General features: G+C 35.0%; 2 protein-coding genes across 3 annotated transcripts; both read right to left on the bottom strand.

Annotated features, from left to right (window-relative positions):
• Positions 1–1,886: 1,886 nt before the first annotated feature.
• Positions 1,887–3,844, bottom strand: LOC112779473 (uncharacterized). Of its 2 annotated transcripts, none has more exons than XM_025823758.3 (2): positions 3,598–3,844; positions 1,887–3,495 (listed from the first exon to the last, which is right to left on the bottom strand). In XM_025823758.3, exons 1-2 carry the CDS (start codon positions 3,649–3,651, stop codon positions 2,851–2,853), a joined length of 699 nt encoding a protein of 232 aa, XP_025679543.1. In that variant the 5' UTR covers positions 3,652–3,844; the 3' UTR covers positions 1,887–2,850. The 2 variants fall into 2 exon arrangements, with proteins under 2 accessions (XP_025679543.1, XP_025679542.1); XM_025823757.3 differs by having other exon boundaries at positions 1,887–3,501; positions 3,598–3,737.
• Positions 3,845–6,883: 3,039 nt separating this feature from the next.
• On the bottom strand, positions 6,884–12,276 carry LOC140182369 (uncharacterized). The gene is made up of 5 exons (XM_072228548.1): positions 11,352–12,276; positions 10,553–11,088; positions 9,513–10,102; positions 8,101–8,733; positions 6,884–7,346 (listed from the first exon to the last, which is right to left on the bottom strand). Exons 1-5 carry the CDS (start codon positions 12,274–12,276, stop codon positions 6,884–6,886), a joined length of 3,147 nt encoding a protein of 1,048 aa, XP_072084649.1.
• Between the last annotated feature and the right edge of the window lie 1,800 nt (positions 12,277–14,076).

Here is a 14,076-nt window from a genome sequence, read left to right as displayed (position 1 = left end):
GCTAATTAGTTGCTGCATATGAAAAAGTATTTATAAAAAAAATTAATTATACTGTTATAAAAAATATTTTTCTAATATAATAGATTTAATTATTCTAAACGTATCATATCAGATTGGAATATTTTTATAATGGATTATTTTATGATTTAATAATTATTTTTTATATTTGTAAAGATTCTTGTCATACAACAGGTATTCCCTATCAATTACCAATAAAAGTCATAATAATTTAGAGATAGTTAAGTCTGTGTCTGGTATACAACTGGTTTTGAATGTTGTTAGGGCACAATCGGTGATGTGATCTAATATAGAATATAGAAGATATATAAATTTGAATTATTCATGAAGCTACAACTTTAGGCTATGACTTAAGCAACATATGTTGTTGTCTCTGGCTTGGATATTGTGACACATGTAAACCTAGGTGCTTGTAGTTCACTCATTCCGTTGAATGGTATCGCTGTTTAGATGAAGAATGAAATTAAACAGGTTGTCCTCTACGCTCCAATAATCTCTTTGAATATAATTTCTAGTGAATTTAATTGGTCTTTGATATCTAGGATGTTAATCATGATTATTTTTAGGGTCATAAAAGTTAATACTTTCTATCTTATATATTATCAACCAATCATGTTACATGTAAAAATAAATTAACTACTAAATCAATTATTGTATAAAATAAATATTAAAATATAAAACATAAATAAAAAATAAATTAAACAATATATATTTATATATAAATATATAATTAATTTTTTATGTACATATAATATTTTAATATCAATTATTGCACAATTTTTTTGGGAGATAATTGATCTCGATTGAAAATCGAAGCAATGAGATATGTGAATAAATTTTAGTAGTAATAATAACAATTTATTTTTGATGTACTGATCGTTTAAAATATTTTATAATTTTTAAATTAGATCTATTTTTTGAAAAAGTAAACTGTTAATATAAAAATATGTGAAATCTATATGTATAAATTTTTTTATAATATAATAATAATATATGAAAATTAAATCCTAAAAACGACAGTACTAGTACTTATGCGCACAAAAAGTCACTAATATGCAAATAAATTATATAATTGTACTACTTTCACAATAGAGAAATGATTATATGTATTTATTTATTTATTTATATAAAGTTCCAAATAAAATGTAAATTTTACCAATGAATTGAAGCCACCTACACCAAACACACGGATAAAAAGCCACCAACGTGAGTAACAAGTTTGTACCGAAGTAGTAAACTTGTGACCAAAGTGGAATTCCATATTAATTGCATGTTCTGCATATTAAGTGGGCCCATTTATTTATAAATTTTTTCTCACTCCATGTGCAATCCATCATGATACTTCAAGAATATTGCTCTAACACCTTTTTATTTATTTTATCTGCTTTGATTTTCATTGATTAGTTAGATTATGTGATCATGTGAAAACAAGATTATCCGGTTTTAGTTTTGTACATTCAATTTTTTTTCCCTTCCCCCAATTTTTCTTGATATGATGAAACTTTTATGATTTGGGTAGTTTGTTAATATAGTTATATTGAGGTGGATGTGGCCACTCTACAACATGCATTTTTTGCCATGATGAGAAGCCTAATTAGATGTTGTTTTAATGGCAGACACTGAAACATTGCATGGCAATGGGCAAGTGTGCTTCATGTTAAAGAAATTTTCTTGGAAAGATATATCATTACTTGATGGCTGGTCCTCTTCATACTCAAGTATCATCATCATTCAATTAAAAAACTTGGCCCTAAAAAAAGTGCTCAAGTCTTAAGCCATATAATGCTTTCTATAGTTTAATAGTTACATTTTAATTGTTCAACTTTGCAGGTAAAATAAAAAAGAAGTAAATGACAATAATAATAATATTAGCAAACAATAACTTTCATTCAATAAAACATACACAAACCATTTTTTGAAGCTAGGTCAAATCATTAATCACCCCTATACTAATTACCAAAGTACAAAATTGTGTCATAATTTAGATGAGGTTAGTTAATTCATTCCCAAGAATTCCTGTGAGAATAATCCAACCCCAATTTGACCTTTACATACATAAAAACAAGAAGATTAATTAGTGAAACACTAAATGCTAATAAAGTTGCTAAACAATTGAACCTCTTTCCCCAGCTTACAAAAGTAGTAGTAGGTCAGGGTTTGTTGATGATAAAAAGAGAAAAGGGACAAAAGTAGGGGTGATTCACAATGGCCACCTGTTCCATCCTGATTTGCTTTGCAGAATGAAATATTTGGCAAAAGGGAAATATCATTTTCACTCTCTATTTCTAGTATACTATGTTAATTTACTACCCTTTTACTGCTGAATGAAATATAAGACCTAATTAATTAGCGTCTCATTTTCAATTTAGTAGTAAAGAAGCAAATATATCTAACACAACTCTTAGCTGGAATTTGATAAATATTTCGAAACAAAAAAAATACAGAAATAAAAATAAAAACAAGACAGATATTTTATCGAATTTTATATTCGTCTTGTTTTTTAGAACAAATGTCTTTTTTTAATTTTTGATCATTTGTCCAAAAAAGAAAATGTCTTTCCACAATTTGAACCTAATTGATTTCCAAATATTTAAATAATTCATCTAAGTAGTTGTTGTAAATGGTGATCTATTGTGGTGTCAGGGTTTTTTACACCAATAACAACAAATGTTTACAGCAATTACTTAGATGAGTTAGAGACAGTAAAAAATTTCAAATTGTAGAAGTTCGTTTTGTTTTTTATACAAATGATCAAGAATCTAAAAGGACATTTACTTTTTTTCTGTATTAGTATTAGAGTATTTTTGTCACGAGATAATTATCAAACCGACCTTAAGAAAATGACGGATGTGGTGGTGGTGGTAGGAAATGATGGGAAGCAGTAGTGGTAGGTAATGGTGTTGTCTTTCTAGATTTTGAAAGAGGAAGGTCAACGGCAGCAGCAGCTTCTTTTGAAAGCGAGAAAAGGTCCCTCTCTCTCTCCCTTTTCGAAAGAACGGTGAGTGGTGGGATCTCAATGGAAGTGAGTTGTGGAGGAGGATGCTGCCATTGCGGCAATGGACCTGCAAGAAGAATGCTCTGCAGCAATGGCCCTGCTTCCACCACCGCCTTCAAAAGCTTTCCTTTCTCCGGCAACGGCCTCTTCTCCGCCAACTCCATCATCATCACTTCTTCCGTTCTTGACTGGTTTTGATTGATGATGCTGCTGCTGCTGTTTTCTTCTGATTCCGAAGAACAACACCCTTGAATCTCATTCTCTTCGTTCTGTGATGTTGTTGTTTGAACTTCAAGCTTTTGTAGCATCAACTTCTTGCATTTTTCCTCAGCTTCATCTCTTCCTTTGATGGCAAGGGCTAAAAGGTCATTTAGATGGTGTAATTCGCATTCTCTGGCTGCGATTTCTTCTTTCGCTGATTCAATTGTTGCTTCTAACTCTAAGTTTGTGAATAGAAGAGAATGCGTTAACTCCTCTAACCCCTGTTTCTTCAAAAACAGAACAACGCGTTAAATACAAAGGGGTAAAATGGTAAAAGAAAGAAAAATGCATGAACCCAAATTCGGTTATTACTTATTTATTACCTGCTCTTCTTGGTAGAAGAATTCCCAGTTAAGAGGGCTGCATTCATATTCCATTCTTTTCTTTTCTTTCTTTGTTTCTTTCTCAGAATATGTGTGTTGAATGAATCTTGTACAACTTTAACATGCTATGCTGTTTTGCTTTGCTTTTATATTTGATTCATTCTTTTCAATGGGACATGGGGTTGGAAAAAAAGGACACAAAAGGCCAAAACAAATAAAGTACCATTTCAAATAAATAAAATAAAATAAAGTACCAAGGCCAAATGGTAAGTGCATTTAGCTTTGTACAAATAGTGTACAACACTACTAAATATTCAACTCTGATCTTTGTTTACTTTTACGAAAGTGTATGTAATTTTTAACAAAAAATAAATAATAAAATTACTTTTAACCATTTGATTTGAGTTTAGTCAGAGAGTTAACCTTAATTTCTTTATCAGGTAATTTTTAAAATTTTTAAATTCTAAATTTTTAATTATAAATTCTAAACTCAAAATTCTATTTCTAATTCTAAATCTTTCTAAAAAATATTAAAAATTTAATAATAAAAATTAATTAATATTGACTAATTAAAAAAATTTATACTTATTCTTTAGCTTTTAGATATACTGATTTGTATAAAAAATAAAGTTCTTTTGTGGATTTTAGTTAGAAACTATGTAATGTTTTATAAAAATAAATATAAATCAGGAGTTAAATTTTAAAATGGCCTCTTAAATTAGTGTTGTGCATTAAAATCGTTCTTCAAATTTTAATTGCATGAATTATGTTTTTGAGATTGATAAAAATATACTATGTTAGTCTCTGATTCAATTTTTATTAACAACGTGATCATATAGTTTAATTATGTGGATTATTAGTGACATATGTCACTCTATAATTTTATCAATTGTAATAATATGTTGATAAGTAATACATAACATAGTGACATAAACGATGTGTCACAATGTGATACAATTGTTCAAACTAAATAATTTTTTTTTAAAATTTAAATAGAACATTTTAAATTTTAAAAACTAAAATAAACTAATTTAATATTTTACTCGTATTAAAATTAAACCGTTTGTTAGAGAGACACTTTTATTAGTATGCAAGTGTGTGCAGAAAGGTATGGAATTCGGAGATGTGATCGGTGATTCGGTGTTGAGTATGAATATGAATTATGGAGTATGAAGTATGAGTGGTCCAAGTTGGACACCAATCCTCTTCAATCTTCATAGCGCCAGATGGCACGTGTGTGTACACGTAAAAGGTCGCTCCATTCAATTGGTTTATCCAGTTTCATTTAAAACGATTGAGAGTTTTAACTTTTAACTGCCTTGGTAAATAATTAAATAAAAGATAAAATATTGTCACTTTAAAATAACTATAAAATATAGATATTAAGAATTGCATGATATCCGTACCAACATGTGCTAAACTCCCCTCATTAGATGAATGTATTTTTCAAAAAGAAATTGATTAATGGTGTTTATTGATGATTCTAGTTGAACTTGAGAAGGGGGGTTGAATCAAGTTAGCTTAAAACTTTAAGTTTTAAACTCTGTTTTGCTGTTGTTCGAGTTGCAGGAGATTATTTGAAATAGTCTCATACGCAGAACATTAAAAGTGCAGAGAAGAGGAGAAAGAGGCCAGCATGTATCCTGGTTCGGATTTCTTGTGCCATGAATCCTACATCCAGTCTCCACCACAAACCATGGTGGAATTTTCACTATAATTCTCAGGTTACATACACCAATACTATTGAATTACTCCCTAATTCAACTAGTATCTACCCCTAAGCTTTCTTCACCAAAGCTTAGCAACCCCAAAGTGCTATCCCAACTTGGAAGGGGAATCTACACAGATTCAGTTCTCACCAAGTGCTAACCCAACTTGGCAAGGGGAACTAATCCTAATTCATAAACCCAGATTACATCAGAAAAACAAACAGTGGCTATTTCTGCATCACTCTTGCCTTTTCTCTCTTGGCTTTTGATCCTCACATAATTGCCTTTTTCAAAACAGAGAATAATGCAAGACAGTCATAACAATAAATCAGAATTAAGCTTGAGTAGAAGAAAGAGATTTCAGCTCTATGTTAGAGAAGGTGCTCTGAATGTGTGTGCTCTCTTCCTTGTCTTGAAATGTTGGAGTGAGTCATGTTATATATCTTCGGCTAGGCTTCATTGTAGCTTCATCCTCTTTGCTTTTTCTTGCTGCCCGTTGGAGTGGTCCTTGATGGCATGCAGTTCTTTCTTCATCTTGCTTCACCACCTCTGCTGCTGGAGTAGCTCGACCACTACCTCTGCTGTCCTTGGTGTTTCTTTCTTCCTTGGCATGCTCTTCTTTTGCATCCTGCTCCATGATCTCTGCCATACGAGGAGCTTCACCCACTACCTCTGTTGCTTGGCAAGTTTGTGTTTTGCTTTTCCTTTGCTGAGATTTGCTTTACTGTATGTCCTTGGAGAGGTGAGAGTCCTTATGTCTTGTTGTTTTGCTAGAGCCCCATCTGTCCTTGATGTTGACAGATGTTCTTTTCTTTCTTTTCTTCTTTTGCCAACACATAGCCTTTTATTCTTTGCTGAACGGTGCAATGAGCTTTGGCTCTTTTACAATTGCTGAATGGTGCAATAGGGATATGGACTTGTGCATTTACTTGGAGCATTAAGGAAACAAATAGCATTGTTTGGCTTGTGAAATAGTTAATGGGCCTGCCACAATAAAACACACATTAAACAAAATTGGGCTTTTCACCCAAAACAATGTTTGTCATCATAACATAACCCAAAATCAAAACTAGACTCAACAATCTCCCCCTTGATGACAAACATGATAAAATAGGGAAATTAAAGAAAAATTTAAATGAGTTAAGAACACTTCCCTTTGATGACCTCCGGATTGTGAGTTGCTCCCCCTGAATGCTAGCATTACTCCCCCTTGACCATGGCTTACATCTTTTCCTGAACAAAACTTAAAAACAGCCAAGAACAATATTTCCAAACACTATATCACAGTAATGTAAGCACAGAGCAATTAACACTAAGCACAACACAGGATAAATCATAGCAAAACATGATAAATCATAGCACCACAAAACATTGTTCTTAACTATTAAGCCAAAACTAACATTCCTTTTCTTTTCTCCCCCTTTTGTCATCAAGGGAGGAAAGGAAAAACCTGCACAAAATTTGTTAGTGGCTGGTGCAATTAGTCCAAGTAGCAGAGTGATTTAGTTACAGTCATCCAAAATATTTAACAAGTTCAAAAGGAAACTAAGTCATAATCACAGATGAGATAAAATGAGCTAGGCATCAGAGTTGGATTCATCAGAGGTTCCATCGTCCTCCCCCTCATTGTCAGATGTGGTGAGGCCAACCTCAACATCTTCCACAAAGTCCCTCAGAATGCGAATCCTTCCTTTGGTCTTCTTAAGAGCATTCTCCTCCAAAACTTGATTCCTTTTGCGCTCAGCACCATGATGGAGAAGAAGGTCAGTCAGATTGATAAATTCTTCAAGCACATTCTTCAGAATGCGGGTCATGACCTTGATTGTAGTGGATGTGGAAGGGGGAATCAGAGGATCCTCATCAACAGAGGGAACATCAGTGCTGTCATCAGTTTGGCGACGCTTGGGAGCTGTTTTCTTTACTGCACCACCCCCTTTAATATATGAGTTACAATCTATGGCAATTTCGGCCCCAAAATCAACATTGTAATATTGAAAAATTTTTGTAAGAAGCATGCCATATGGTAACGCATTTTTGGTACTGACACAAGCATACATATGCCTTACAAGTAAGTAAGCAAAAGAGATGGGAATTTTTGAAAGCAGTGCATACAAAACCAGTGTGTCACAGAATGAGACGCGTTGAAAAGAGCCATATTTATATAGCACTGGTTTAGAGAAGATGAAGGAGTGGAGAGTGGGCAGTGTGGTGTGAATGGATGCATGCAGTGGGAAGTTATTATAAACTTAGAGAAGTGTAAAGGTTGCACCTTGAAAAAATAAAAATCCAAACTTTGAAAGCGTTTTGAAAGTTACAGCTGTAACCTTCGTACGTTTGAAATAAGGATAAAAGAAAAACAAAATTGAAATTGATGTATGGATGCAAATGAAGTTAAGCTTTATTAAACAAGGTGTAAGGGCCAAACAAAAATTGAGACTGAAAAAAATTTAAGTGATTCCAGCTGTCTCAAAAAATGAAATTGAATTTAAGCCCAAAAAAATTTTGAAAGCCCACTTTTAGTCAAAAAATTGAGTATGACTCAAAGTTTTTTTTTTTTTTAGTAAAGGAAAAGGCCCATAGATGCAGAGACTGCGTCAGCACTAGATGTCCATCATGTATTGTGTTCAGATTTGAATCCATTGGCTTCATAGTGATTTAATGAAGTTTACTCATCATCTGCCAAAAAATCTCATCGCGATTTATGAGACAAAACACAAAAGATCTCATTATCAGAAACATTTAAGAAAACAAAGATGAAGTTAGAATGCTCAGTTCAGTTCTTAACTTGCAGAACCTTTCCTCTATCAATGGTTTGGTGAATATATCAGCTAGCTGACCCTCAGAATTAACAAACTGAATATCTAAATTTCCATTTTGCACATGTTCTCTTATAGAATGAAAACGAACTTCAATGTGCTTTGTTCTAGAGTGCAAAACAGGGTTTTTGGAAATATTAATAGCACTCATGTTGTCACAAAATAATGGAATATTTGAGACATTCAATTTATAGTCAGCTAGTTGAGTTTTCAGCCATAATAATTGAGAACAACAAGATGAGGCTGCAATATACTCAGCTTCGGCTGTTGAAAGTGCCACAGTAGCTTGCTTCTTGCTAGACCAAACAATGAGGGATTTCCCAAGAAAGCAGCACATGCCACTTGTGCTTCTTCTATCAATCCTATCCCCAGCGAAATCTGCATCACAGAAACCCACTAATTGAAAAGAATCAGTCTTAGGAAACCATAAACCATAATTTGTGGTACCAAGTACATATCGAATGATCCTTTTGACAGCTGAGAGGTGGGACTCCTTAGGCTTTGATTGAAACCTTGAGCAAACTCCAACACTTTGGATGATATCAGGCCTTGAGGAGGTTAGATACATCAAAGATCCAATTATCTCCCTATAGTGTGTCTCATCAACATCTCTACCATGTTCATCTTTATCAAGTTGATGTTAGGATGCATGGGGGTTCCCATAGGCTTAGCACAGTCCAGCCCAAACTTCTTGACAAGTTCCTTTGCATATTTTTCTTGATGGATGAATATGCCCTCAGCAGTTTGCTTGATTTGCAAGCCTAGGAAGAAATTGAGTTCTCCCATCATGCTCATATCAAACTCATTGGTCATAAGTTTAGTAAAATCTGCACACAAATCCTCATTAGCCGAACCAAATATGATATCATCAACATAAACTTGCACAAGAATAAAATGATCATGATAATTTCTAATAAATAAAGTGGTGTCAGTGGCTCCTCTTTGAAAGTTATTATTCAATAAAAATGAGCTAAGCCTCTCATACCAAGCTCTAGGAGCTTGTCTTAAACCATATAAGGCTTTAGCTAGTTTGAAAACATGGTTAGGAAAAGTTTTGTTTTCAAACCCAGGTGGTTGAGCCACATAAACCTCTCTATCTATTATGCCATTGAGAAAAGCACACTTTACGTCCATTTGGAACAACTTGAAGCCACAATGAGCAGCATATGCAAGGAGCAATCTGATGGCTTCTATTCGAGCTACGGGTGCAAAGGATTCATCGAAATCAATCCCTTCCTATTGATCATATCCTTGAGCGACCAATCTAGCTTTGTTTCGGACTATGGATCCATCTTCACCCAGTTTGTTTCTGAAAATCCACTTAGTGCCAGTGACTTTCTTCCCATTTGGATAAGGCACTAATGACCAGACCTGGTTCTTCTCAAATTACAGCAATTCTTCCTTCATATCTAGCACCCATGAAGGATCAGTAAGAGCTTCTTGGATGTTTTGTGGTTCAATCTTTGATAAAAGAGCAATGTTGTTGGATTCGGCTCTTTTCAAAGATGAACGGGTAGTCCTGCCAGTGGATGGATTTCCTATTATGAACTCTTCAGGATAGTTTTTCAGAAACCTCCATTCTCTTGGTCTTTTTGACTGGTTTGAGGATTCAGGTTCCTCTTGATCAACAATAGCCTCTGCATCAGTATTTTCTGCAGCAACAGGAGATAATTCCAAATTGTCTCCTACAGAATTGGAATTTTCGTTGCTAGTAGGTGCAACTTCATGAGAACTTGAATTTTGTTGAACTGGCTCATCATTTTTGGGTAGTTCAGCTTCGAAACATGGACTATCATCTATGCAAACACTAGGAACAATGTTAGTCTCACAGAATGTGACATGCATGGTTTCCTCAACAGTTTTGGAGTTCTTGTTATAAACTCTATAGGCCTTGCTATTTGTGGAATAACCAAGAAAAATCCCTTCATGTGTTTTAGGATCAAATTTTCCTAAATTTTCTTTGATATTCAAAATGAAACACTTGCAGCCAAACACATGAAAATAACTAAGATTGGGAGGATGCCCTTTCCAAAGTTCATATGGGGTTTTCTTCAAAAACTTCCTAATGATGGTTCTATTTAAAACATAGCAAGCTGTATTCACAGCTTCTGCCCATAAAAACTTGGGGATTTCATATTCACATAACATAGCTCTAGCCATTTCTTGTAAACTTCTATTTCTCCTTTCCACAACACCATTTTGTTGAGCTGTTCTTGGACAAGAGAAGTTATGTGATATGCCTTGATCATCACAAAAAGATTCAAAAAATTGATTTTCAAATTCTTTATCATGATCACTTCTAATTGAAATAATTTTTAAACATTTTTCATTTTGAACCTTTTTGCTGAATTTCTCAAAAACTGAAAAAGCCTCATGTTTATGAGCAAGAAAGAACACCCAGCCAAATCTAGTATAGTCATCCACAATTACCATGCCATATCTCTTTCCTCCAAGACTTTGAGTCCTAGTTGGTCCAAACAGATCAAGATGTAACAACTCCAATGGTTTCTTAGTAGAGACATCTTCCTTGGGTTTGAAAGAGGTTTTAATTTGTTTACCCATTTGACAAGCATCACAAGTGATATCCTTGTCAAATTTTATATTAGGAAGACCTCTAACTAAGCTTCTCTTTACAAGCTTAGAGATTTGGAACATGCTAGCATGTCCTAACCTCTTATGCCACATCCATTTTTCAGATTCCATTGAAGAGAAACAAGTTACATTTTGAACTTTTAGATCATCTAGAGTGGTACCATAAACATTGTCACTTCTTTTGGCAACAAATAAAACAGCCCCTGTTTTCTCATTTATGACTCTACAATCAGATTTCCTAAAGGTTACAGCATACCCAAGGTCACACAATTGACTTATGCTCAATAGATTATGCTTTAACCCATCAACTAAGAAGACACTATCAATGCAAGTTGAAAAATCTTTGCCAACCTTACCAATAGCAATTATTTTACCTTTACCATTATCTCCAAAAGTGACAAATCCTCCATTATACTTGTTGAGTTTAATGAAGAAAGTATCCCTTCCGGTCATATGCCTTGAACATCCACTATCAAGATACCACATGTCCATTTTCTTCTTGGATGCAAGGCAAACCTGCATGTTCTTCAACTAACCTTAGGTATCTAAATCCATTTGGATCCTTTGATGTGAAATCTTCTTGGTTGCCCAAGAGCATTATAATCATGAACAACTTTATATAATTTACTATCATTACCAAAAGACTTAAGAAAGATGAAACATTGAGGAGGATCATGACCGTTTCTGTTGCACTTGTAGCAATGATTCTTGCTTACTGATTTTTTAGGTTTGCTGAATCCTTTTGGTTTGAAAAGCTTGGAAGAGGAGGCTTCAGATTTTTTAAAGTTTTGATTGAAAACAGCCTTGTTTTCCTCTATGAATCCAAGTCCAGATTTTTCAGATCCAAACCTTTGACAAGCAAGTAGTTTGTTCAGATTTTGAGAACCTTGAACAAACTTTGCTAAGTCTTCATTCAAATTTTTTATTTGTTCATTCAGCTTTTTATTTTCAGAAATCAAATCAGTGGAAGCAGTAACTTCATGCTTGAGCTTGTATTTTTCTAATTCAGCTCGCAAGGCAATGTTTTCTTCTTTTAAAATCTTTTCATTGCTAGTTTCATTTGCCTTAACCTTTTTCAAAAGAAGATCATTTTCTGTCCTCAAAGCCTCATTTTCTTTCTTACATTTAGCATACTTATCCAAGAGTTTCTTAGAGTTCACAGAAATGTCTTTGATAATGTAGTGCAGTTCATCAATAGATAAGTCAGAGAGATCTACCTCATCTTCATCATTATGATCTGCCATCAAACATAGTTGAGCTTCTTGATCTGAGCTCTCTGAGCTGGTGTCGTTCTCCAAGTCCTCCCATGTTGCCATCATCACCTTCTTTTTGTCTTTCTTTGGTTTTTCGCCTTTCTTAAGTTGAGGGCAATCTGACTTGAAGTGACCAGGCTCCTTGTAGTAATGACATGTGAACTTGACTTGATTTTTCTTGACATCTTTGGATGAGGAACTTCCTTTGCCTTTGTTTTTGTATCTTAGTAGTCTTCTCATTTTTCTTGCAAAGAGCACCATTTCTTCATCTGAGAAACTGTCATCAGATTCTTCTCCTTGGGCTGTCATTCTTGATTTTAGTGCTATACTTTTCTTTTTGTCATCTTTGTCTTGAGACATGTGAGTGGTTTCATAAGCCAGCAGCTTGCCTCTCAGCTCATCATAGGTGATTTTGATCAAATCATTCCTTTCAGAGATGGCTGTGCTTTTCACTTCTCATTTCTTAGTAAGACTCCTCAGAATCTTTCTTACTAAGGTTTCTTCAGAGTAGCTTCTTCCCATGGCGTCCAGATTGTTGATGATTATCGAGAACCTTTCGAACATTTGATCAATGCTCTCATCTTCCTTCATACTGAACATTTCATACTCCTTCATTAACATGTCGATTCTGGTTTCCCTCACTTGCTTGGTGCCTTCATGAGTGAGTCTGAGCTTATCCCAGATTTCTTTAGCCGTTTTGCACCTTGACACTTTTCTGAACTCTTCAAAACTGATTGCACAGTGCATCAGGTTGATTGCCTTAGCATTGAGTTCAACCTTCTTCTTTTCTTCATCTGTCCATTCGCTGTCCTCCTTTGCCACAACTTCTCCATCAGCATTCTGTTTGGTGGGAACGTCTGGACCATTGAGAATGATCTTCCAGATGTTGTAGTCGATCGACTGCACGAAGATTCTCATTCTCTCTTTCCAGTAAGAGTAGTTGCTGCCATTGAAGTAGGGAGGTCTGTTGTTGGACTGCCCTTCAGTGAGAGTGAAAGCCACAATGTTGGGATTCATGTTGTTGGCCATGGATCTTTACTCCAAGCTGTGAAGCTTGCTTCTTGAGACCTTGCTCTGGATACCAATTGATGCTGATCATAGCCACTCCACTATGTCACCCATCAATGGCACCTATCAGGCCAGCGGGCAACCGTCTCTACCGGTTCACCCACACCAATGAGCGGAGAGTCCTGCTTCGATGACACAGTCACAAGCGAGAGTTCTCATTGGTGCTATGCCCAAATTAACAGTATGGGTCAACTGCGCTCTGATACCAATTGATGATTCTAGTTGAACTTGAGAAGGGGGGGTTGAATCAAGTTAGCTTAAAACTTTAAGTTTCAAACTCTGTTTTGCTGTTGCTCGAGTTGCAGGAGATTATTTGAAATAGTCTCATACGCAGAACATTAAAAGTGCAGAGAAGAGGAGAAAGAGGCCAGCATGTATCCTGGTTCGGATTCCTTGTGCCATGAATCCTACATCCAGTCTCCACCACAAACCATGGTAGAATTTTCACTATAATTCTCAGGTTACATACACCAATACTATTGAATTACTCCCTAATTCAACTAGTATCTACCCCTAAGCTTTCTTCACCAAAGCTTAGCAACCCCAAAGTGCTATCCCAACTTGGAAGGGGAATCTACACAGATTCAGTTCTCACCAAGTGCTAACCCAACTTGGCAAGGGGAACTAATCCTAATTCATAAACCCAGATTACATCAGAAAAACAAACAGTGGCTATTTCTGCATCACTCTTGCCTTTTCTCTCTTGGCTTTTGATCTTCACATAATTGCCTTTTTCAAAACAGAGAATAACGCAAGACAGCCATAACAATAAATCAGAATTAAGCTTGAGTAGAAGAAAGAGATTTCAGCTCTATGTTAGAGAAGGTGCTCTGAATGTGTGTGCTCTCTTCCTTGTCTTGAAATGTTGGAGTGAGTCATGTTATATATCTTCGGCTAGGCTTCATTGTAGCTTCATCCTCTTTGCTTTTTCTTGTTGCCCGTTGGAGTGGTCCTTGATGGCATGCAGTTCTTTCTTCATCTTGCTTCACCACCTCTGCTGTTGGAGTAGCTCGACCACTACCTCTGCTGTCCTTGGTGTTT

The sequence above is a fragment of the Arachis hypogaea genome, chromosome 19 (assembly GCF_003086295.3).
Source record: "Arachis hypogaea cultivar Tifrunner chromosome 19, arahy.Tifrunner.gnm2.J5K5, whole genome shotgun sequence".
In the NCBI taxonomy this organism is placed as follows: domain Eukaryota; kingdom Viridiplantae; phylum Streptophyta; class Magnoliopsida; order Fabales; family Fabaceae; genus Arachis; species Arachis hypogaea.
Note: the sequence above shows the minus strand (reverse complement) of the source record. Positions and strands in the feature narration are given on the sequence as shown.

Bases quoted from the DNA above. Each gene is read 5' to 3' on its own strand.
- LOC140182369 (XM_072228548.1), bottom strand. From the start codon at position 12,276: ATGACAGCCCAAGGAGAAGAATCTGATGACAGTTTCTCAGATGAAGAA. The intron at 8,734-9,512 runs GTAATTTGAGAA...TGAACATGGTAG, and splicing joins GATATGAAGGAAGAATTGCT to AGATGTTGATGAGACACACT. The intron at 7,347-8,100 runs GTTCTGCAAGTT...TGCTTGTGTCAG, and splicing joins AAACCATTGATAGAGGAAAG to TACCAAAAATGCGTTACCAT.
- LOC112779473 (XM_025823757.3), bottom strand. From the start codon at position 3,651: ATGGAATATGAATGCAGCCCTCTTAACTGGGAATTCTTCTACCAAGAA. The intron at 3,502-3,597 runs GTAATAAATAAG...CTGTTTTTGAAG, and splicing joins TCTTCTACCAAGAAGAGCAG to AAACAGGGGTTAGAGGAGTT.